The sequence below is a fragment of the Erythrolamprus reginae genome, chromosome 1 (assembly GCF_031021105.1).
Source record: "Erythrolamprus reginae isolate rEryReg1 chromosome 1, rEryReg1.hap1, whole genome shotgun sequence".
NCBI lineage: Eukaryota > Metazoa > Chordata > Lepidosauria > Squamata > Dipsadidae > Erythrolamprus > Erythrolamprus reginae.
Genome location: NC_091950.1, coordinates 179,007,588 through 179,033,863, shown reverse-complemented (window position 1 = coordinate 179,033,863; position 26,276 = coordinate 179,007,588). Strand labels below are relative to the sequence as shown.

General features: G+C 38.2%; 1 protein-coding gene across 5 annotated transcripts in view; it reads right to left on the bottom strand.

Moving 5' to 3' along the window:
- The window catches only part of KCNJ3 (potassium inwardly rectifying channel subfamily J member 3), a 176,879-nt gene extending 151,634 nt beyond the window's left edge, over window positions 1–25,245 (bottom strand). For 2 of the 5 annotated variants that reach the window (XM_070731540.1, XM_070731539.1), the window contains exons 1-3: window positions 24,233–25,244; window positions 23,208–23,918; window positions 14,545–14,761 (exon numbers count right to left, since the gene is read on the bottom strand). In XM_070731540.1, coding sequence (XP_070587641.1) covers window positions 14,545–14,761; window positions 23,208–23,888 — 898 coding nt within the window. In that variant the 5' untranslated portion in view covers window positions 23,889–23,918; window positions 24,233–25,244. Of the gene's footprint in view, window positions 1–14,544; window positions 14,762–23,207; window positions 23,919–24,136 lie in introns of all 5 variants that reach the window. The other 3 variants (XR_011557278.1, XM_070731537.1, XM_070731538.1) reach the window with 3 other exon arrangements.
- Between the last annotated feature and the right edge of the window lie 1,031 nt (window positions 25,246–26,276).

Sequence of the window (26,276 nt, the reverse complement as noted above, 5' to 3'; positions counted from 1 at the left end):
GGCAAGGAATCTAACATTATCTACCAAATACACATCATGTCAGCTTTGGCTTAGTACTGTACAGCCAATATCAGCTTTTCAACAATCTGGAGAGCAAGGGAAATATTAAAAACTGCCATTTTATGAGATAAGGGAGGGTTAAGATATTTGTCTTAATTTTTTATGGCGTATAGAAAATACATTGATTCTGTTTTTGCTCCTTGACTGTTCCATAACTGGATATAGACTTTTCCCCAACCAAACATGAAGCCTGTGATACCCAAGAGATAAGAGTTATCCAAGAGAAAACAATCTGCAATGTATCTATTGTTTTCTTTTTTTCTTTTTTCTTTTCTTTTCTTTAATAGAAACATAGAAGACTGACGGCAGAAAAAGACCTCATGGTCCATCTAGTCTGCCCTAATACTATTTTTTGTATTTTATCCTAGGATGGATCTATGTTTATCCCAGGCATGTTTAAATTCAGTTACTGTGGATTTACCAACCACGTCTGCTGGAAGTTTGTTCCAAGGATCTACTACTCTTTCAGTAAAATAATATTTTCTCATGTTGCTTTTGATGTTTCCCCCAACTAACTTCAGATTGTGTCCCCTTGTTCTTGTGTTCACTTTCCTATTAAAAACACTTCCCTCCTGAACCTTATTTAACCCTTTGACATATTTAAATGTTTCGATCATGTCCCCCCTTTTCCTTCTGTCCTCCAGACTATATGGATTGAGTTCATTAAGTCTTTCATGATATGTTTTATGTTTAAGTCCTTCCACCATTCTTGTAGCCCGTCTTTGGACCCGTTCAATTTTGTCAATATCTTTTTGTAGGTGAGGTCTCCAGAACTGAACACAGTATTCCAAATGTGGTCTCACCAGCGCTCTATATAAGGGGATCACAATCTCCCTCTTCCTGCTTGTTACACCTCTAGCTATGCAGCCAAGCATCCTACTTGCTTTTCCTACCGCCCGACCACACTGCTCACCCATTTTGAGACTGTCAGAAATCACAATTAATGATTTAATTTTCATTTATCATTATTTCAAAACTAAAATCATAATATTTGGAAAAAAATATTTATTGAAAGTCATCACTATGCATCAGAATAATACTGAAATTTTATGGGAAAAGAAGCACTGATTGGACAACCTGCATACTTCTATCTATACTTATAACTCCAAAATGAAATAAATGTGAAACCTCTATATGAAACCATTGTGAGACAATCAAGATATTTTCATAACAAGAATTTTATTAATAGCTTTCCTTAAATAAACTCAAAATGCAAGTGTCCTACTTTTATGTTTTTAGATACCATACTTCTTATGGGGAAAAATGTATTCATTGCTAGTATATCAATTATATAACAGTGCACAAAGCTAAGCAAAATATTTTAAAACTTGGCAACTTATTTGTTCATTGGTTTGCTGGGTACCATACATTTTACTTTTTTGGTTTTCTATGATCAGTTCTGTAGCTTTTACACACACAAATCCTCAAATTTATATAAGTATATTGTCAAATGGTTTACAACATTTAAAAGTGAAATACAGGTTTAAAAATGCAATTAAAATAAATAAAATTGAAATCAACCAATAACTAAAGGCATGGTAAAAGGGACATGCCTTTACCACTTTTCAAAATATGGGAAAATGTGGGACAAGCATACTATTTGGGAGAGCCTTCCATAATCTTGAGGTCTGTCTCTGTGAATGAAATTAGTGAGCTTCTGAGGTGTGCGGGTGTGTGAATTTTTTTAAAAAATTGACTTCTGATTTTAAATGCAATTCAGTGCCTCACTCTCTACAAAGTTCTTCTCAAATAGAGGGGTATTTCCCCTGGGGGGGCATGAAGTGATGCAAGGGGTCGAGTATGACCCCAGGGAAAATGTGTGGTCCTTCTCGATCGATTCCCCTGGACAGGGAGTGTTTTCCCAGAAGCACACTGCTCTGAGTCCGAAGAGAAGGTGGCCAGGTGGGGAGGGTCAGCTGTGTGGGTTCTTCTTCTCGGCGAGCGCGTTATATCCATGAATGGCATGGCGAAACTGTTGCTGGACAAGGAAGGAGCATTATCTACAGCTGGGCAAAAGTGTCGAACTGCACCCTAAAGCCTCCTTCCATACCATTTGCTATGAGTGTCTGGCACTTATGGGCCAGGCCGGCAACCCCAAAACATCAACTTGATTAAGCTGGCCTGGCACCATGTCAAAAGATGACCCTAACCAAAAGAGTTCAGTGTGACTTACTCCCAAGTAAGTGGATAGAGAAGTCTTCCCCAGGCAATAGTTTACTTGCAGCTTATAATAAATAAAATAATAAATATTAACACAAAAATTCTATTGAGGCCCAGACTGGAGAGTTAGTGGAGTGTGTGTGAAATGTTTACTTCTTTCGGGGGGGGGGCAGCATAACAGAAAATAATTGAGAAGCACTGCTCTAGAAGGAGGACAGGAAAGATGTGAGAATCTTGCATACATTTTAGTGAGAAGCCTAATGTGTAAAATTTGCTCTATGGCAGGTATATCCAATTCATGGCCCATATGTTGCATGTCTGCAGAGTGGGGCGGCATACAAATCTAATTAATAATAATAATGATGATGATGATGATGATGATGATGATGATGATGATGATGATGATGATGATGTCTCCCTGGACAGCTAGTAATGCAACCCCTTTTAACATTATCATGTGCTTTTTAGCAATATTTATATATATTAGCTACAGTATACATTTTATATGAGGCCAAAGAGAATTCCTCTTCAATCAAAGAGGCCCAGGGAAGCCAAAAGATTGCACATCCATGCTCTACCCATGTAGCCAGGTAGTGGATATCCATTTAATTGTGATAGACTTTTTAAAGGTTAAACATACGTATGTATTCTATTGATTTTTAACATATTAACTACAGGGAATATTTTCAATAAAGATTATAAGAATCAGTCCCATTATAAGAACAACCAGTATGAAAAATAACCTGAAAATATCTTGAATATTCAATTGCAGAAAAAATTGAAAAACAGTAAATTCACAGTTCCAGCAACTGTGGAATTAACTACTGAACCCTTATTATTGCACCCCTAGAATCACATAAATACATGACATTATACGAGTGCAAATTCCCATGATTTTTTAATTTTTAAAACATTTCTGAAAAGATTACAAATAAATCATCATAGAAAACAATAGAAATGCAATCATGCTCTTACCTATGGTGGGAGGGGGAGCTATTTAGAGTTTGTCATCTAAATTTCCTTCACTCCTTAATAGAGAGAACAAAGAGATATCTCTTCAATTTAGACAAGAACAGCTGCTATCTTTAATATCCCTTTCAATTAGCACATCTCTTGCATGAGATACACTGATGCTTTGCAAAAAGGTGAGGTTTAATCATGTATATTACTTTTCTCCTTCATGTGCATGGACTTTGATTCCTTATTAAACTTTAGTTCCGTATTTCCCTTTCTTCTTATACTTTGGGGGAATGCTGTTACTATCTAGTTAGTAATTTTTATTATGGTCACATACCAGTACAGTATTATGTTACTGTCTAAAAAAATTTTAAGTAATTTTGTGTTAAGTTTAAAATGTCCTTGTTGTCCAACTTATCGACTGGAAAAGGAAAGCATCGTCTTACTAAAGACCCTTATCAGTGGTAACTGAATGGCCTATGTCAGCACACTTTGCTAATTAACAATGTGATATTAACAAACATAATTAATTGAATGTTTAAATCATTCTTAGAGAATAAATCCCAATGTAGACTGAAGTCTCTGAAAGGTGTTGCATATGCAATTATTCCAAAGTTTCTTCTACTGTCCTATTTGGGAATTCTTGATCAAGAATATATTATTTATTTCATATTGCACTTATATTGAAATGTTTAATTTTCAAATACTCTTTCTAGCCCTTGTCCTAATAATGGATTCACTGACTCTGAATTTCAAACAAAGATTTATACAAGAGGTTTTTCTTAGTACTGATTTTTAAAAATAAAATAATCCTTGGTCAATTTTTCTGAAGGCACTGACATCCTGCTTACTTAGCAAAATTAACCAATTGATTTAGCATAGTTATTTTTCACCCCAGGTATAAGATACAAATACAGCAAGATATTGCAATGTTCGTTCCTGAAATGCTAGAAAAACAGGGGGATTCTTAATTGCAGATAACTTTAAAACAGCAGCCAGAACTTGCACAGATCTCAAAGATCAACAAAACAACCAAAACCCAGACATTTTTACATTTTGAAATTCACCCTAAAATACCAATCGGTAAACCAGAATCCATGTTGAAAATACATCTGCACAGCAAACTTTGAGCTAAGATTTTCACAACTGCATCTTAGAGCATATCTGTCTACAAGATTGAACAAAACACAACCCACATGCAATGCACCCAGCAACCTACACAAGCTATTAACTTTCCCATAATAATTTAAAAAAAAAACCAGCAGTAGCATACTAGGCAAGCCAGTAGGCATGCAGTAGTAAATAATCTTCTTTTGTCTTAACCCCTTCTTTCCTCTATACACTCCACTCCCATATTACACTATCCAAATTAAACTAATAACAGCAGAATCATAAATTGGTATCTGCTGCTGTGCTGACTATACTGGAAACAGTTTGAAAGGGGTGTGGGGAGTTACTAATCACAAGCTACAAAACCAAAATCCAATCCAATGCTCAAAATAGTTGGAACTCTCAATATGATACTGATTCAGCTATTTTGTTCCAGTTCTCAGAATAAGGCAAAATATGCATTTATGTCACTCAGAAACACCTTGCACATGTCTATTTCATGATTTAAAATGGCCTGCAATTCATTAAAAAAGTAAACATGTTGCAAATTATCTTCCTATCCCTTTTCATATTCTTCAGAAATGGTGCTAAATTATATGCCCAACCATCTTAAACCAAATTCTGAGTGGCTCACAACCTAAGAATAAAAATAATATATACAAAAAATGAAATAAAAGCAGTAAAACAATTTCTGAGTTAGAAGTCAACAATACTTAGTGTGAATTATAGTGTGAATTATAACTTTGCCACAATAACTATGTTTACTTTAGAAGAAACAACGAAAAGCTATGTTGCACATACACAGGTCAATGTATGATTACTCGTGACATGCCCTAACATACAATTGAACTGAAACAAATTCAATGTGCACTGTAATTCAGAATGGATTTCTGAGCTCTTCAATGCAGATAGAATGCCTCTTAAAATCATATGCTATATTCCTAAACCAAATCCTGAAGCATTCCCAAAAAACCCAACAGATCGTTCTCAAAATAGATTATTTAGTGTTTTGTCTGACAATGCATTAAACAGATGTGATTCTTGGCTTTACTTTTTTCTTTTACAGCAAACATTGGCTCCCATCACAGCTAATTTTCTTTGCATTACAGTATTACTTGCTACCAGGTAATATCAGAGATACTGTACATTTATGACAGCACTAAGAAAATAACCAATAATATTTGGCTTGGAACTAAGAACCATGCTGGGAAGAAATCAGAGGATGGTATAGAGAATAGGGTGACCTTGATGAAGATAGGCCAGGTCTGTTACCAAGCAATGATGAGAACACACAGTAGGCTTAAAACAAGCAGAAGGGGAAAAGGCATAGACAATCAGACCTGCAGGATTGTGTTATTGTAGCCACTCTCAATGAAAACAGTCTTGCCCTTCTTGTGGTATTGGTTCTTAGATCTACCTTAAGGGGCTGAAAAATCAGTGGTAAATAGCACTATCTAAGCAGACATTCCTTTCCCTTTAGAATCATATAATCCTAAAATACCATTGTAATTCACTTTGTAGCTGTCATGCATATGCACCCAGCCAACGTGCATACAAGGTATTTTACTCACAAAATATTCATTACAGCTGGGTACTGAAGTTCCACAGCTGGCTACTGAAGTTCAGAGTTTGGATTCAGGAGAAGAGGGGTCTGTAGTTCCCTTTTTATTTTCAACAGCTGCACTAGGGAAAATATGTGAATGCAATATATGTAGAAAGAAGTGCTTCTTTGGTGTGTCTCATCAAAGCTTTCAGATGAGGTCTATGCTATATCTCAAAAGAATTAAAGTCCAATTTCTCTCTATTTGTACTTCAACTATTTAAATGGCTTCCTACTTCAATTGCCATAATCTATGGCTGTAATAAGATCCTTGTTCCAGTCATTACTGATGACACAGTTATAATACTGTGTCCACTTATATTGATGTAATTACCAGTGGATTCAACTATAAAACTTTTCAGGATGATTTAGAAGCCTGCTACAGTCTGTCGGAGATGGTCACTATAATGGACCCATCTTTCAGGAGATTGCTAGTGACAAGAAAATCTCAGGGCAAGAACATTGAGGATGTAGACATGTCCTAATGAAATCTGATTGTGAGAACAAAAAGTAGACAATCTACTGCACGGAGGCAATAGAGAAAGAAAAGGTGCTCGATATGTAGAAATAAAAGTGGTTAAGTGTTATTCCTCTGGATAATTGTTATGAACTTAGTGAGTCTAAACTGTAATTAGCAGTGATCCTAAAATACACAGAGATTAATTACAGAGGTTACTTCCTAGCTAACCTGTTCAAGTGTCTATGAAGCTGGGGATTATTAGGAAGGAATAGCTACTTTGACAATCTGTCATCTACCTGCTTAGTTGTCAGAAAGATATGATAGATTGATGGACACATGTATTATTTCCATGCCTCAAACAGAAAAGCAGGTGTCAACCTGCAACCTGACAATTTCTCTACCATTCTGGCCAAAGAGGGATTCTTGATGACGAGACAATTTATAGATTTCAGCCGGAGACTTAGACACAGGCACAAATTTTGCTAGACAACTTACATCCACCTTGGAGAGTCTGTAAAGAAGTACACTAAGTTTGAAATGTATGGTTTCCAATCAGGTGAGCGACTGGTACAAAATTAAACGATTGAGTTCCAATTCTAAATGCAAGAACTGGGTTCAAATGAGAAATACCACTCACACATCATCACGAAATCTTCAGAACCATAAAGCCTACAAATTTGAAACTTGGCACATACCGTATATTTCGGTGTATAAGACACACCTTTTTCCTCCCTAAAAGAGGCTGATAATTAGGGTGTGTCTTATACTCTGAATTTAGCTTCACCCCCCCCCCCCACCCCCAGCCCTAACTAGCTGCTAACAATCTTCCCAGCTTTTACCTTGCAGGCTCTTTCATTGTTTCTTTCTGTGAATAATGTTTTCCAAGCCCTTAGTCTTTGCAGGGTATGTTTCATTACTCTAACTTGCTCTGAGTAAGTTTCTTTCCAGCCCTAACCAGGTGCTAACAATCTTCCCAGCTCTTGCCCGCTTGCAAGCTCTTTCACTGTTACTCTTTGCCAAGAATGTATTCCAAATCCTGTCTTTGTAGGGGGGGGGAGTTTCATTGCTTTACTTGCTCCAGATATTTCTTTCCAGCCCTAATCAGTTGCTATTAATGTAACCAAGCTCTTTCATTGTTACTCTCTGCAAAGAAGAATGTTTTCCAAGCCCTAAGTCTTTGCAGGGTTTTTCCATTGCTCTACTTGCTCAGACTGTTTCTTTCCAGGTGCTAATGATGTTCCCAGCTCTTACTTGCTTGCAAGCTCTTTCATTGTTACTCTCTCAGAATTAAAAAAAAAAACTTAAGCCCTTAACCAGGGGATAAAATAATGTGCTAAAGCTGACCAGACTAAGGATGCTAGCTAGATGGTGGTAAGCAGATTATTTTCCCTATTCTCCTCCCCAAAAACTAAGGTGCATCTTATAATCCCGTATGTCTTATACTCTGAAAAATACGGTATGTTCCTCTTGGCTTCTAGCTACTGGCTAAGAAAGAATTTTTTGAAATGACCATCAGCTTATTAGTTATTTCTTATACTATTATTAACACACTCTGATGCTAAGGAGTTAGACGCTCTACTCCCCCTCCCCACCTGAAAAGGATTCTAGTCCAACTGCCAATGGGCAAGGCCAGCGCATCCGGCCTGTGGGCTGGGAATTTAGACATTCTGTTCCATGCTAAGGAGTTCAGTTTTGTAGCGAAGCATGGGTATCCAGCTTCTAATAGTACAAAAAAAATAAATGTTTAATGAAATACAGGAAGACCTGGGACAAGATAGCACTCTTTTTATGTTGACCGCTTTAAATTGGACCTATCTAGATTCTACGAGCAGCTTTGGTTTAATGTGGGCATTGAGAAAAGCTTCAGGTCAATGATACATTTAATGTTTTTATCTCCCACTCCATCTCTAATCTTCTCCTCCTTTCAGCGGAAGCTATAAAGGCACAGTCTATGTAGTTGTATCCCTAGGAAATGATATGCTATCACTCAGTAATCCAATGCTTGTATTGTGAACTGTATACAGTGCTTCATTAAACTGGCCTAGTCAAATAAATCACCCTAAAAGTATCAGTGTCCTGTAGTATGTTGATTGTACAGGAGTGAGTTAGGATTAGGGAAAGGATTAGGGAATCACCACCACTTTTCCTAGCCAAATTCTCATTAAATTATAGTTTTAATGAGAATTATAGCTCCCAAATGCATAAACAAATAATTGATTGGGGTTTTTTTATTTAGATATGTTCTAGCATGATACAAAAGCAAAGTGTGGTTGAATTATTGGAAGATGGAAAAAATTGATATTTTTTCAGATATTAAAATATATTTAACTATCAGTGACAAAGTTAACTGCAATTATGTAGGAAGATCCATGTATAATCTAAATTATTTTGAATTCTGTATATTTCTCAGTAGATATATATCCAAATAATGTGGGCTAAAATTAAACACTGGATTAATGTTTAGGTCAAAAGAAGGGAAGACTTAATTTCCAGTGACAATCCATAAATCCTTCTATCATATGCATGTGATAGTCTATTGTTGATAATTACTGTACATACTATATTTAAAACTCCTACAATTTCAGTTAACAATTTGATAGCAATAAAGAGGGGAATTATTTGCAGTAAAGATATATTTTTATATATATAAAGCCAAACATTACCAGTTTCAATCTGAAATTATAACTTTAACCCTAGCTTTAATTTATTGCTAGTAAAAAGAAGAAAGGAAGGGGGGACCTCATGCAGGATACATTTTTCATTTATGTTAGGGAGACTCATAGATTGCTTTATCATAGAATTTTTCCAAATGCTTACATTAAGCAACTCTAAATTTAATATTAAGAACCTTGTCTAAAAAATATAAAATGCATAAAACAAATTGTCATGAGATTCAGGTTTTTGTTTATATCACAGTTTTCCTTCTTCGAAATATATCTAATAAAATTCAGATATGTGGGAAACTTGTGTATTTCTTATCCTGAAATCGGTTTTTGTCTGCTTACAACAGAAACCCTTTTCTATTAACTATCCAATTAATTGTCTTAATTAATTACCTGAAGTCTCTGGACTTTAACTATCTACAATTATTAATATTGAAACTGATAAATCCTTTGAGGGTAAATTTTGTTTTTTATTTTCAATATGTAGAATTATTGATTCTATAATTTCTCTCCATTCATTTGATTCCTCCCGCAAATCATTACCGCGCTTCACCTACTGCGGCTTCACTTCATCGCGGGTTTCTGAGGAAGTCGATCGGCAGATTTAAACAGCCCGCCAAACTCAATCGGCAGTTTTTTTAAAAAAATAAAATCTAAAATTGTAAATACTGTATTTAAATACTGTATCTAAAATAAATACTGTGTGGGAAGGGTTTATAAACACTTAAAACAATGAAAACTTACCAAACAATTACAATATAAATACTTAAATAAGTACTATCAGTCGATAAATTTCACCTATTGCGGCCAGGTCTGGAACGTAACACCAGCGATAGGTGAGGGACTACTGTACTTACTGATGAAAGTATTAGAAGTCTACATTCACAGAAGAAAATTTTAAAAATAGTAAATAAATAAATAGGTAATAAAAGGTCAGCTGCCTGCAGTGACAGGGTATCAGCTTATCCTGCTCTCCAATATGGCTGGAGAACAACGATGGTGGTAAACTTAATAGTAGAGGACTGACACTTCCAGGTACTGAAGGAGCTTATTGTGGTGCTTCAAGATAACTGGCCCATGTCCTGTGCCAAGAGGTGGAGCCGCCTTATTGCGGTTCACCAGGTTCCCACAGGTGATGGACCCAACCTCCATCACCTATCATGCACTTTTGAAGAGCTCCAGAGTTTTTTCACAGAGCTGTGCAAACCATGTTACAAAAGCAGAATGGGTTGCTTTGTCACATCCCTGTGTAGTGCAATTAGGGTAACCTAATGTGGTTACAATTAGAGCAACCACATTCAATGCACCCACTCAAAAATGGTGGCTGCTTCTCAAATCACCCCAAAGACCACATGGCAAAGCAACCTTCTACTTTCCTAACCTAAACTCCAGAGATCTTTGAAAGGTAAGTGAGGACAATGGTGCGAGACCTGCTGGGTGTGAATCCCTGCAGATCTGACAGGAAGGCGTGCTCTGGGTCTCTTTTGTGAAACAGGACCATTTTATAAGACCTATTATGGCAGTTGCCCTATGGAACAGCCCTGGGAGGAAAATGGAAGGCATCCCAAATAGGTGCAATTCTGCTGACCTTTCAGAAGGCCCTGAAAATCTGGGTTTTTCTTCAGGTGTTAGGACCAGGTTGCTAGTGAAGCCTGATTTGCATTTTTCTAGGACAGTGACTTGCTTGAGATCCCTTGGCCCTTTATTTTATTGTAATTGCATTTCATTACATTTTCTGTTCTAATTTTATGCTAGTTTTTGTACTATTTTTAACTACCTAGACGTATTCACTTAAGATGAGCAGCCACGTAAATATTCCTAATGAGAAAGTAAAGCAAATCAACTACACCAAATAATGTTCCCTCTAACACGTGCAGCGCGCTAGGGCGCGGGGAAAAACCAAACTCAGCCCAGAGTTTTCCATGCCAGCGCAATGGAGCCGGCGCCCTATGGGCTCTAAGCCCCGCCCAGCTTCTCCGGCTCAGTGATTGCATGCCGCTTCCCCAGGCGGCCTTGATGTCAGCGGGCCCCTGTGCCGTGGGGGGGGGCATGCAAGCCCCTTGTCTCCACCGCCTCCTCTTCCACCGCCCCGCTGCCTGAGCCCATTTACAAGGGGCTGGTGGAAGATCTGATGTCGCTTTTACTCTTTCTTTCACCTACCTTTAGCAAAAGCGACATCGGGTCTTCCACCAGCCCCTTGTAAATGGGCTCAGGCAGCAGGGCAGTGGAAGAGGAGGCGGTGGAGGCAAGGGGCTTGCACACTCCCCCCCCCCTCCATGGCACAAGGCAAGCATGGCGGTCAGGGCAGCAGGGCCCCCCTGACGTCAAGACTTGCGCTGGACTGCAAAGCTGACAGCAACCACCCGACCGCTGTGAAGGAGTCTCAAAAACCTCCTGGGGGGGTTTAAAGTAGGGCCTGGAAGATTTCTCTCCCCCCCCCCCCGCATATTGAAAGGGAGAATCCGGCAGTCAAAAGAGATGTGAGCTGTCCATTGTGAGTGCTGAGACACTGGGAGGAGTTGTGAAACTTCAGAGAGAGAGGTGGGGGTTGCAGAGGGAGGACAAAGCTTCGGAGAGGGAGGATGAAAAGGCGGGAGGGGCTGGAGCCAAGTGCCTGGAAGCACGTCTCTTCCCCACCTCGTTTCCCTCCAGCACGGCCGGGTCATTTCCCCCCCCCATTTTGGAGCCAATGGAATCTGCTCCAGGACGATACTTCCTTTATTTCTTTATTGGCCAAGTGTGATTGGACACACAAGGGAGGAGAGATAAACAAATGAGAGAGTGAAGGGGAGACAGAGGGAGAGGATACAGGAATGAGAGAGACCTGGAAGGAGAGAATGAGAGAGAGAGGGAAAAGAGAGAAGTGGAGAGGGAGGGAGGGAGGAAGGGAGGAAGGAAGGAAGGAGAAATGGAGGGAGGAAGGAGGAAGAATGAAATGAATGGAGGGAAAGAGGGTGGAAGGACCTTTGGGGGGATAGTTTTTTTTCTCTCAACATACATTCAAACAATACAATTTACCATCTAATTTTTCATGAGTAAAATGCAGTATTTTCTTAGTAACTAATATCAATCATCCCCAAAGTTGCAAACATTTTTTTTTCTAATTTTGTCATCCAGTTACATACATTTTCTTTTTGTTAAATTCCCTCCTTAATGTTCCTTCAAAAAGTACAACACCAATTATATTTCAGTATGCCAAAGTGCTAAGTTCAATTCCATGTATGCATTAATCCAAACCATTATCACCTACTGCATATCTTATTATAATCAATACTTCTAACTTTATTAAAACAGATCAGCAATTCCTAAATTCATATATCTAAAAGTTAAGTTAAAAGTTAAAAGTTAAAAAAGAGCAAACAAAAGAATACTCCAAGGTTAATCAACCCTTCTCAAACTCCAATTTCTTCAATCTGAGCAGAACTTTGAACCAACCCCTTTTATTTTTTATTTTTCTGTATCCCCTTTTAATCCCCTTTGCCATTTTATTCTTTCTATTCTTCCTTCTAGGAAGAAAGGATTTTGTTAGAAAAATAAAGGGGTTATTGGATCAAACTTTGGACACTTGACAAGTTAGTTATGATGGTGGCCATGTCCCAGGGTTATGTGAACATCTTTTGGGATGTTCAAGCAGCTGCAGGGATTCACTTAACGACTGTGGCAAGAAGGGTGGTAAAGTGAGGCAGAACTCACTTAATAACTGTTTTACTCGGGAGATAGAAACGTTGTTCTCATTGGTTCATTTACTGACCATTCAAAGTTGCAATGGCACTGAAAAAAGTGACTTATGGCCCTTTTTAACACTTAGGACCTTCGCAGCAGCCCAATGATTGGAGGATCAAAACTTTGCTACCGTTTCATTTTTATGACCTTTGCTGTGTCCTGAGGTCACGTGACCCCCTTTTGTTTCTAACTGATCCATGCCCAGGCATTGAAATGTGCTTCTCAGACATTATATTTTTCTGCTCACACCGAAAAAAAATTAGAGGGAACACTGACACCAAACCGTTCTAATATTCTCACAATGCTGAGCTTCTCACACAAGGGGGGGAGACAGAAGTACCATCCAAGTGAAGATATTCCGTTTATTCTGCCAACATAAACATAACAATGCAAGGGAAAAAAATAGGGCAAGCATATGGCAGAACCTGGGAATGGTGAGTGAGATTAACAAGAATTACAAGATAAACATTAGGGTTACCTAGAAAGTAATGCACCACATTTTTTTTCTTCAACAATTATTTATTGAACACAATGAAACTTACACACAAGAAAGAATTATTTCTTCTACACTCCCTATTTTCCCACGTAATCCCCATCCCGTTCTATGGCATTCCTCCAGCGAGACACAAGGATGTGTATGCCCTGTCAGTATCACTCCTTGTTCTGGTCATGAAGCCATTTATGCACTGTGCAAATCATCTCTAATGGCCTCACCCTCTGTGCCCAGTGAGTAACCATACTTCTGTCGACTGCAGGTTCTCCATAAACTGTATACAAACGTTTGTGAATGTTCCCAACAGTTTCTTTCTCCACAGTGAGAAATTCAATGACGAATCTCTGCTTATAACGTACATCACTTACAGACGCCATTTCGAAACACTGCTGCAGCTATGCTATCTGTCTGAAGAAACACAAAATTTACACACGCCCTCCTGACAATTCAAGTAATGTATATATAACGTTTCGCATTTGTACCATTACTGTAGGCTGAGAAAAAAAATGTGGTGCATTACTTTCTGGGCGACCCTCATAGGTGCTCTTAGGGAAGATCAAAATATTTATCGAGTTGTAGAAGTGCTCACGTATGGTCATTTTAATAAATATTTGAAGCAGCCAAAATATTAACTAGAACACACTTTTGCTCCATGCACCACTGAAACAGGAAAGACACTAGTTAACGCTTACAGATAATTGAGGTTTTGTGCCCATTAAATTCACCAAAGTCAACTATAAAGAAAATATACACCAATCCTCCTTATGTGCCTTTTTCGGGATTGGCGGGGAAAGGGAGACAAGAGAAAGGCAAATATTTCAGAAAAATGACCTCACACTACAAATATCAGCTAAATTATAGCATGCTTTCCTCCTCAGCTTTATTAGCAAATTATTGTTATATTCAAGGAAGCACTCTCAGACACAGCTAGTTTCATAATCTCTGTAGGATTTTGGCAGACAGACAAATCTCATCTCCATATAATGTGAGTCAACTTAAATGTCCCTGTCATTTTTTAATGTATGTTTAATATCAAAAAGATTATAAGGTACAACAACAATTCAAGATATTTTGAAGAAATACAACCTATAACAATTCAAACAATGTTTCAAGAGCAGCACTCATTATTTCTTAAATATTGAGACACACACAGATTCTCTTAAACATTTTCCAAATGTTCAGTATTGCTACCGACTGTATTTACTGTATCCACAAATGATCTTCATAGATTTTATTAATTAATGTTACTTTTTGATGTGTGTGGCAGAAACAAAATACAAACATATGATTTTATTAGCTATGAAATCACTGTACTCACCAGTTGTTTCCACAATGCCTTCCAGGATGACAACAATCTCAAACTGTTCAGTCTGCATGCTTCGCTGAGAAAGGTCATAGAAGGGGCTTTTTGAATCGATCACATGGCAGATTGTCAGTGGTGACACAAGAAAAAGTTGATCCGCCCCTGTGCTAAAACCTACATCCAGTTCAAGTTGATCGAGGGGCAGAAATTCACCTTCAGGAGTTTGCCGAGACTATAGCAAACGTGAAGAAAGAAAAAGAAAGAAAGAGAAGTAATAAACTAGTATAGTTATTTTTAAGACATTATGACAATAGTTGATAGCCATACAGTATTTTTCACCATGAATCATCCAAGTCAAATTCCAAGAAAAAAAAGTTATTTTATACAAAAAAGAAGGAAGGTTCTCCCAGTATCTTCCTAGTACTAGGAGATAGTTTATTTTACATGGATGCAAACAGCACTTTGTGCAAATGGTATTCCTTTCTGGAGGCCTCAATAACACTTATAAAAATTCAATTGTCTTCCAAAAGGAAACTCACACAAAAATTAATTATTCTACCCTTTACTTATTCTACTCTATTCTACTGCCATTTGGGTCAAGTTATCTTTAAATCCACAGCAGCTGTGTCAATGAACTAATATGCTGTAATATACTATACTCAAGAGTATCTACATGTATTATTTTATCTATTTATTAAATTATAAGCCTTCCATCTCTCTTTCACACAATTATTATTTCTGCATATAAATTTATTGTGAACATTGACTAGGATTTGATCCAATATATTAATTTTTTAGTTAACTGAAGAAGCTACAAAGACTTTAAACAGTAAATACAAATAACCTTTTAGTAGTATTTTGGCTTAATCCTGTGATTTGCTTTCTACAGCCAGAATCTTGATGCTTGAACTATCGTTAGCATTTTTGTTTCATGTTAAAATTAGCTTAAATACAAAAATGTTGCCCCTGAGGTGTGTGCCTTCCAGTCCAGACTGGTTCTTTAGAACCAGTAGCGGGAATTTTCCCCCACTCACTGAACCGGGAGTGATGGCCAGCTGGTCACTTCTGTGCACGCACATAAGCTGTGTTTTTGCTTTTGTGCATGTGCAGAAGCTGGGTTTTCAGCACTGCGCATGCACGCCCATGCTACATGGGAGAAAGAACCAACAGCGAGGTAAGTTAGAACCCACCAGTATTCACATATTCCCAACAAGAAAGTTTCTTGTAACAATAACATTGGTACTCATGATCCACAAGAAACATACAGTGGTATCTCTACTTAAGAACGCCTTTACTTAAGAACTTTTCTAGATAAGAACCAGGTGTTCAGGATTTTTTTGCCTCTACTTAAGAACCATTTTCTACTTAAGAACCCGAGCCGGGAAAAATTTCCCAGGAAATTTGAGAGCGGCACAAAGGCCTGGACAGTTTATTTATTTATTTATTAGATTTGTATGCCACCCCTCTCCAAAGACTTGGAGCAGCCATTCCCCCTTTAATCCCAGCCACCTGGACTGCCAGAGGAGCCTTTTGGTGACACTTAAGGAGGCTTTGGCAGTCCAGAGCAAACAAAGCATTTTCCTTTCTCTGGGTGCTTGGACAGGGAATAAACCTCTGCCAGCGCCAGAGAAAAGAAACACTCCCTTCGCTCTGGGCAGTCGAGGAATCACCATAGCAAAGGCGCCGGCTACAAAGCGAATGAGGACAGGGGAATGAAGAGGCAGCAGGTAGCAGCAGCAGCAGCCAGTGTATGGGAGGCAGTGTATGGGAGGAATTCTCGCGCCGGGTGTATTGAAGTTGCGTGCTCCTCCTTGTCGTCAAAGAGTCTCTCTTTTTTTTTAAGCCTTAAAGTTTTGGATTTTTTTTATTCCCCTCACCTCACCTTCTACCTTCGGCAGCGACTCTCCTCCTCCTCTTCTTCCTCCTCCTCCTCCCACCCAAATTCCGAGCTTTTATTTCTTTCCTAATGGGTTTGCACGCATTGTTTGCTTTTACATTGATTCCTATGGAAAAAATTGCTTCTACTTAAGAACGTTTCTACTTAAGAACCTGGTCCCAGAACGAATTAGGTTCTTAAGTAGAGGTACCACTGTATTTTAAAATGCTGTTTATTAAGGTATGCTGTTCTCATAAAAAAAACAGAAGGGCAAAGTTTCCCTTCAGTAGCGTGGAAAAGCAATGTGTTTAAAATGTAATGGGCAGAAGAGAGAACTGCCTAGAATGTCATGGACAGAAGAGAGAAAGGACTAGAATGTAATGGACAGAAGAGAGAACTGCCTATATAGTGTACATGCTTACAGAGGAAAATCTAGTAGTGGCTTGCATGGTTTCATCATAACTTGCAATAACAAAGTCAGGTGCTTGAAGCAATTTCTGCCTAGGTTAAGCCTAGCAGCCTACTTAAACCATGTAAACTCAAGTTTATGTGACTTAGAGCTATATCCTGGTCTGGGAATCTTATCCATTGGGTAATAATGCTAAGTTCTACATCCTAACCCACATAAAGCAGGCTGTGAAAATTTACCCTGATACAATGATTGTGTGTTGCCTAACAGCTGAAATTCAGTCCAAAACAAGAGGAATTATTTGATCAGTAAACAACTTAATATCGTTGGAAATATAGCCTACGAGACTACAAACTGTTTTTCCCCTATTTAAACCAAGCCTGTGGAATAGAATCATTTTAAAAGTCTCAACACCTAAGGAAACTAACTCAAAAATACAAGGCTTTTATACAACAGTACAATGAATATTCATTAGCGTTCCAAAGAAGGATAGATGGCATAAATACAGCAATAAAAGAATTTTATTCTGCTTGGCTAACTGTATCCCCTTCAATTCCAAACTGATTCACAAGCTTTATTTTTTTCCCTGATTTAGTGGCTGATATTAGAAACAAAAAAGCAGTCTTATGTGCCTTTAATTTTTTAAAAAAAATATTAAGGCTGAACAGATATGCCTGCAAGATTGGATCCAAATAGTGGACTAGTCTAAATATTACTTAAATAAACTTCCATACTATCTTCACTTATATTCTCTTCCACCACATGAAGTGCCAGCTGGAAGGTGTTCCAAGAAAAAGAGAGGGAGACATTTATTGTACAGATTTGGTTCTTTTAATAAACATAATTACATTTGCAATTGATGGGTGGTCTTTATGTATCTATTAAAAAGGGTAAGAAGCCCAGGTATATATGTATAGCACTGAAGCTTTAGTCATGCTTACAAGTAGAGAACATTTGAAATTAATGGTAGTGGTTATTAAAGATTAATGTACTATTAATATCTAACCATATTGAAGTCTCCATTTAAAAACAATTGCCAAAGTGACAATTCTGTATGAACCTCTGCTAAAATATAGCCATTTCTTAATTGGACTCACTTAATGTCATAAAAAGGAAATTATGTGCAGAGAAACAACATTATATTATTTATTGTGGGATAAACTTTTAAAATGTCCAGACACTTATGTATCGGTCAGTACAGTATTGCTGACAGATTAAATATATTTATTTGGATCTTAGTTGTTTCAATAAGAACTCCAAGAAATTATGTTTAGGATGGGAATAGGCTGTATCTGAATGTTATTCTACGTCATTTTGCAGATGAAAAGCACTGCTGTAATAAATTATATGAAATTTGGAATTGCATAAATCTCCAAATATTATCAGAACATTATATATACAGTATATATATTGTGGCCTATATTTTAAATATCAAAGTTTTAAATTTTGGCACATATGCTGTTGTTTGGAAAGAAAGCCACAAAGTCATTTAACAGCTTTTATTAAACAATCTCGTAGCAAATACAGACAGATTAGTATAGCGCCTGAAGCATCAAGCTAGAAACCAGAAGAATCTGAGTTTTAGGTCCACTTTAGGCATGAAACCAGCTGGGTGACCTTGAGCAAGTCAAGCTCTGTCAACCCTAGAAAGAAGAAAATGACAAACCACTTCTGAAAATCATTGGCAAGAAAAATGTAAGGACTAATCCAGGCAGGCAGTCAATACTGATCTGAAGGCACAAAAAATAACAATAAACCCATAAAACCAACATCCAGAATAAGGTACAAACATGGCTTTTTGATATCGTTTTTATTACATATGTTTACATTAACTATTTTAAACATGAAATGCTTAAGAAATACAGCATTGATTTCAGAGACATCTATAGAATTTTGCTGTGAATTCATTTTGTTTTCAATCAGCATTTCATAGGAAATGAGTATCAAAGAATGGTCTATGATTAATGATATTTGGCCTGAAGTTAGAGAGAGAAAAAAGTACATTTCTCATTAAGAGGAACAGAATATAAGTTGTTCCAAAATATATAGAATTGATACATTTTTAAATCTCCTTTTCTAAACAAAATTGTGAAAAATAGCAATTTTAATACTATATTTTAAAAAATTAGGGTATGTGAAAAATAATGTAATGCAACCGAGTTATCACTGAAGTTTTTCAGACTGAAACATTGTTTCATTTCTTCATACATTATATATTAGGTTAACTTGTCTTACCCAGAAAAAACACCTGAGTACCACTACAATTAACTGAGCCAGGTAAGATCATCATAGAGAGCTTGTCAAAGGACTGGTGAATTAATTTATCTGCTATACAACATATGTTATCATAACTAGTCACCACAGTGCGTTTCGCTATTCATTCTGATACTTATTTTATTTTGATTAGTTTTATTGCTTCTGATATCACTATTTAGTAAGAATAACAGCCTGGAAATTACTGTCTATTATTAATTTGTAAACTGATAGTGTTAATCAAGAAATAGATTTAATTTGGGGGGAGGGAGAACCTGAAATTGGGAGACATAATGTTAAAATTAGTTCAAAGCTCTTAATTTTGTAATGCTACCATAGCTAGTTTTGAAAAATCTTTTCTTTTTATTCATTCAGTCTTTTCCATACTGAATTGTTTTCAGCACTTAAAGACTTTAAAGGCACAGGTCAGTACTTTATTTTCTCTTTTTACAAAATCTGTAACTACAAAAGTTTCAAAGAAATGAATGGCAACTGCCTTACCATAATACATATCTAAGCCAATAAGGTAAAAAGGTTTGCACAGCACAGTTTTCCATAAGGCAAATATTCTAGAGTAGTCTTTTCCAACCTGGGCACCTTCAAAGTGTATGACTCCAAAATTTCCGAACAAAAATCTACACATCTGGAGGGCACCACAATTTTCGAAGAATAACTTAAACCATATCTCATCAACGCAGGCTGTAAATCTGCATTCTGACATCTAGAAGACAAAATTATCTACTCCTGGAATAAAGATTACTCAGTATTCTTTATAGATGAAAGAAAAGTTGCTGCAATTATTCGACACAGCTTTGAGTGAAAGACTGGATTCAAACTTTAGAAAACTGAAATATGTTATAATTAAAGGAAAAACTATTCTCACTGTCCTATCTCTCTCCATATATTTATTTATTTACAAATATAAGGAGAAAAATAGCTTACGGCCTTTCTTACCACAGTTATTAAGTGAATCACTTGATAAGTTAGCAGCCCGGTTGTTAAAGTGAATTGGGCTTCCCCATTGAATTTGCTTGTTGAAAAGTTGCAAAAGATGATCACATGACTTTGGGACACAGCAATGGTGATCAGTATGAACCAGTTGCCAAGGTTCTGAATTTTGATCACATGATCATGGGATGCTACAAAGGTTGTAACTATGAAAAATGGTCATAAGTCACTTTTTTAGTGCAGTTGTAACTTTGAGCAGTCACTAACTGAATTGTTGTAAGTTGAGGAGTACTTGTACACACATCACAGGCTCCTTGGTTCTTTTTGGTAAGTCTCACTCACCCCCTAAATACATTTCCAATATTTTTTTCAGATCTAGCCTTTCCTCTTGCCGCATAGTATGAAATTAGCTTTGGTACCCCAATGATCAACCGTAATTATTTTTCTGAATTGGTATGCAGTACTAAAGGAATAGTTCAGCATTCATGAATAGCAAGCAAGTCATTTTATGCACGTGCTGCATGTTAAGGAATATACTTTATATTTTCTAACTGCATTATATAAAATAGAAGCAGTACATTATGCCATTACTCATTCATAATGCTTTGCGACTAAATCTGTATCTTTTCCTGGTTACATAACAGCATAAGAGAACACACAAGGGACTTTTTAAAAGATAAATTTAAATGTGATACTATTTAAACGATGCATATACATTTTTTAGTTTTGTAGGGTATAACGTTCTCCTATATAACTGATCACATTTACCACCACATTTACTCGACCAAATAAATCACATGTAAAGACATGTCAAAAGTTATAGAAAAGATCAGCTTTACAATGTATAAACCAGAAGAGTAATTACTGTACAATGCAAATTTGATCTGGGGAGAAATAATTAATTTAAACTTAGGGCTGGGATAAATGCTCCAATCTGTTTTTATAATTAGTTGTTATAACCTAATAAAGAAAGTCCATTCCACCGTGCATATATTGGCGCCTTGAAAAGATTAGAATCTAATCGCTAGATGAATACTAACAAGGATATTTCACATATCATTGGTGTTATCATTTTAAATTAAAAGTACTGATAAAATTAAAGGTGATAGCTACTATGCACATTAGTGGGATTTCCTTATATAAAATTTATAATAAAATATCTAAAAATTCTATAAGGAAATATTGTAAAACAAAGGACAACATAGTATGTTAATTTATGAACTGTATTGTGTTGTAAGTGACAAGAAGTGATTTATGCTATCATTCATTAAATATATTGGAGTACAGTATAGGTAAGTGAGGAATACAAATATCCTTAATTTCTCAAAATAATAATTTACCTTTATTCAGAAAACTATAAGGTAAACTTTGCTAACTATATGAGTTCTTGACCAAACTACTGCTTATCACAAAGCATACATTGTAAATCAACGACTTCCAAGTCAATGTTATATCATTATTCACCATAAGTCACTAAGCACATTTAGAAGTTAATTATCAGAAATTACTACTTGATAAATATATCAAGAAAAAAGGACAGACATCCTAGCTGAATATATAATATAATCTTAATTAAGTTAATGAAGTCAAAATAATTTGCCCTAACTTAAAATAGTAACAATGTAGTAAGTCTCAACCAGAATTCTTATGATTTCTAAGAGAATTTCTCTGCATAAGACAGTATTTTAGCTTATTAAAAGAATCTTCCAGTACAATGGTCTTCAAAAAATCAGAAAAACTACAGTAATAACAAGAAAGAGGAAACACCAGGTTCCCCTCAATGTATTTTTCATACTACAATATGAAAACATAATCTATATATGACAACACTGCAATGCAAATTTGTGTTTTTTGTTAGTTTGAACTTTTTTCCCCACAGCAGCATATCCACCAGTGTTAACATTAACCATATATTGTCTAAAGCAGTTTGAAGCTGGCATAATTGCAAAACACAATCTGGTGTTTCAGAGTAAGAGAAGAATTTATCTCTTATATATCAGCATGAAGGAGGAGCATATCAACCCACAGGGTTGTCCTCACAACCAGGAGATAAGGCAGCATTGTGTTTCAGCTTTGCTGAACTTCATGAAACATTTTACTTAGAAACGGTTATACATATGACCTATTACACAAGTTTCAACAGGCAATAATAATATATCTGTGCAGCACTTTAAATAAATTGTACATAATAGCCACTCGGGAGACTATACCATTTGATCACATTTGCATTAAGAATCAAGTTTATCTTGGCACTCAAAATAAGGTTAAAACTTACTGGCTCTTGAAAGAAATATAAGGTTGTGACATCACTATACTGAACCGTAAGAAATATATGTAATGTACAGAATGTAAAAGAATTAAGTACTTCAGTTATACTGCCTACACACTTCATGATCAATATTTCCAATGGAATAACTGAACATAAAAAGTCATGTTCATTTTAACAGCACCAATCTGTACATTCTTGAAGGCAATGACTTTTCCCTTTTATTTACAAAATGACATGAATAGTACAGAATTTCACAAAAAGAAGTACAAGTGGTTTACAAGAATTTAAAAAGGCAACTTGTGCAGGTAAAAGGATTGTACTTCAGACTATACTTCAGAAACCAGAAACATGGGGAGAGCTTTAATTTAAAGGCTGTGGGCTACATTAAAAAATTAACTTCAATTCATGAGCAATTTGAGGAGCTGCCAATGGAATGAAAAAGAAGGGAAGTGAACCACAGATGAAAGAACGCATGATTTTAAAAGGGAAATAGAGGAGAAGCAATGCAATAAATTAAGGAAAAATGAATAACAGAAAGATGCACATCGCAAGACATTGCCTTATAAGAAAGAGCAATGCAAATACAATGAAAACCTAAAACCTAAAAGAAATATGCAGAGTTCTCAAAAAAATATAGGGAAGAAAATCAAAATTGTCTTTGCACCCTGCCATCAATCATGGAATTTTGTAGTCTTCCTGACAACCATCCTAGCTTGTTCACTTGTGTCTTTTAACATTTCTATCTTTTAATTTTTAAAAAAACTTTAAAATCTGGTGACAGAAAAAACATAGTGTATGTACTGTAGTTTAAGTGAAATCTTGCTAAGATATGGAACCATACACCTTTAAACTGAAAAACAAAAATGAAGAAAAAATGAATAGTCAATATGATTAGAACTGAAGGCAACAAAGCATGAACTTACTTTGAGAAGTTTGCAGCGGATCTGTGCAGAGACCATGTGGCTGTTGCGAAGGTTGCCCACCCTGAACATGAGGGTGAGTTTGCCATCCCTCATGGATATGACAGCATGTTCGCTAAACATCAGTGTCTCCGCCCGTTTTTTAGGTTGGGACATCTTGATAAACATACAGCCTATAAGAAAAGCATCCACAATGGAGCCCAAGATGGACTGGAAAAGAAAGAGTATGATGCCCTCTGGGCATTTGTCTGTAATGTATCTGTAGCCATACCCAATAGTAGCCTCTGTCTCTATGAAGAAGAGGAAGGCAGAGGGGAAGTTGTAGACGTTGGCAACACACGGGGTATATTTCTCGTCGTGGGCTTTGTTCAAGTCACCCCGAATGTAGGCAATGACCCACCACATGGAGGCCATGAAAAGCCAGGCCACCGTGTAGGTGAGGATAAAGATGAAAAGGTTCCAGCGCCACTTGAGGTCCACCAAGGTGGTGAACAAATCCGACAGATAGCGGCTGGTCTCGCTGCCCAGGTTGCCATGCTGGACGTTACACCTGCCATTCTTGTCCACAAACCTTTGGCGCTTTTTCTTGTGGGCCGAGCCTTGCTGGTGGTGGAAGCCCGACCCGCTGGACGAGGTGGTCACTACTTGATAATCGTCCCCAAATTTCCTTCGAAGCGCAGACATAATACCGAGAGGGCAGCCAGGGTCTCCAACCTGCAGTGTGCCAGAGGTTAAAAAAATGGGATGCTCTGCTTCACCCACTTTTCCCTTTCTTTTTCTAACCCTTCCCCTCCCCTTCTGTTGTCTCTCTCTCTTCCCCCGTTCCTCCCCCACCGCTTCTCTCCTTCCCCTCTTTAACTTTGGAGCGCCCTCCCCCTCCCCCGGTTTTCAAAATTCGCCATATTCTTCGGGGGGCCACCAGCCTTGCTTGCCTTTTGCTCGAGACGGCAAGCCTTCCGGGGAAAGCTCCTTCCCGGCTCGGAGCCAGGACGACCCCGCGTTAGAGAAGCCCCATTTTTCGGCGTTACCTTCCCGGGCACGTCACTCGGCCATCCCTGGAAGTTGAGAAAGGTGACCCAGAGAGAGGAAAGGAAAGGCGGCTGGTCGCCGGGCAAAGTAGCCGCAGTCGGTCAGACGGGCAGCAGCAGCAGCCTTGGGGCGCCGATTCCTCTTCTCAGCGAGGAGGAGGCGGCATGGCACAGAGGCATCGTTGGGCAGAGCTGGTCGGCGCTTCCCTTCTTCTCTTGCCAAGAAGCCCAAATAAGAGCCAAGCCCGGCGGGCAATTACAGCCCCGGTTCCACCACCGTAGCGCCCTTCATGCTTCCTAAGCCGGCTTCGCGCCTAACCGCCGGCGCCCTCCTTCGACGGCGACAGCAGCAGCAGTAGCAGGGAGATGCGAAGAAGCCCCCCGAGCACAGAGGAAAAGCCGCCGTCAACCTTGGGCGGCGAGCGGTTGCCTCATTGCGCCCCAGGACTTGCTCGGCGGGTGCGGGTTGGCATTGGCGCGGCTGGCCCCTGGCGGGCTCTGGGAGAGGGCGTGTGTATGTGTGTGTGTGCGTGTGGGTCTCCTTAGCCTGCCTTTCAACCAAGGCGGGGGACAGCCGCGGCTCTTCCACGGGTTGCCATATCTCGTGGCTTCTTTGGCTGCTAATACATTTCCAAGGGCAGTTCGATCCCCGGGCGACAAGCCAGAAACTGGGGGGCGGCGGGGAGGGGGGAAATAAAGATCCTTCCTGAGCAGGCTTGCCAATTCTTTCCCCTTTTCCTTTCCCTCCCCGCTTTTTTGTTGTTTTGGTTTGTTGTTACCCTCCCCCCCCCTTTCCTCTCTTCCGAGATTGAGAACTAAAGAAATGCAGGCATGTCGTCCACCTTGCTTCTGTGCTCCCGCTCTCTCTCTCTGCTCTTCAGCCTGAGGGGGATGGCGCGCTCGGGGCAGTTTTTCTCCTCCTCATGCTATAAGCGGGAGTTGACGACGCTGGTTGGGCGCTGTTAGCGAGGCGGGAATAAGCGGCAGCTGAAGGCGGCTCAGGCACCGGCTTGTGAGTGAATGCATGCGGTGATCTGCAGACCTTATGTTTCAGCCCCGCCTGTCCCTCGTTTTTTTTTCCCACACACCCCGCCTGGTTTTGCACCTCCATTTCGCTCCCCAACGCCAAAGGCGACGGCGGCGACAAAAGGGTATACCGCTACCACAGAGCCAATGAGCCGTGGAAGCCCCTCGGTTGTAGACACAGTTTTTCCCCCTTCTGCTGCTGCTTCAGGCATCGCCAACCTCCCACCCCCCCGCCTTCATATAGCGACAGCTGCTGTCACTAAGGAGGCGAATGTGCCGGCTCTTGTATTACAGCATCTGAGCTTTCAAAAATAACAAAACTAACGGATGCCCTCTGGGGTTTTCATCATAAAAGAATAAGCCCGACCAAAATCATTTGAGAGGATGTGGGTAAAAGTCAAATGTTGCTTTAAAAAACAGATTCTGCCACTTCGGGGTTTTTGTTTTTTTAATGCCTGAGAAAAGCATCTTTTCCCCCAATTGCATTAAAGGAGGGAGAAACGCTGCAAATTCTGATAGCGCTGCAGCTGCTGCCGAGCTCCAAATCATCAAAGAATCCTGCTCACCTGTTCCTCTGAAATTGCATAATACCTCTTATCCACCACACGAAATGCAGCTAATTTAATTTTACTAATAGCCAATCCTGGCATTGTAATGCTCAGAAGTGAGTGCTGAATAAGAAACGGTCTGTGAGATGTAACATCTAGAATGGAAAAGAAACAAAGTTGGCAAATAGATCCTCACTTCCGCCACAGGTAATTTTTTTTTTTTTAAGATGAATGTGAATTGAAGGAGATGCCAGCATTGGCAAAAACTCTTTTGCATTAAACCGAAAACATATGGTGTAACATAAGTGGTTTCTGGACTTCTTTCAAGGATGTTAACATTTATCAAATATGAATCTTTTTCAGTGAAATTTTCTCTCTGCCTATGCGGGACATGTTCCCAAGTAAACACACTGTCATCTTTTTCAAAAAAGTAACATTGATCTTTACTTTTTTTAAAAAAAACCTTTCTA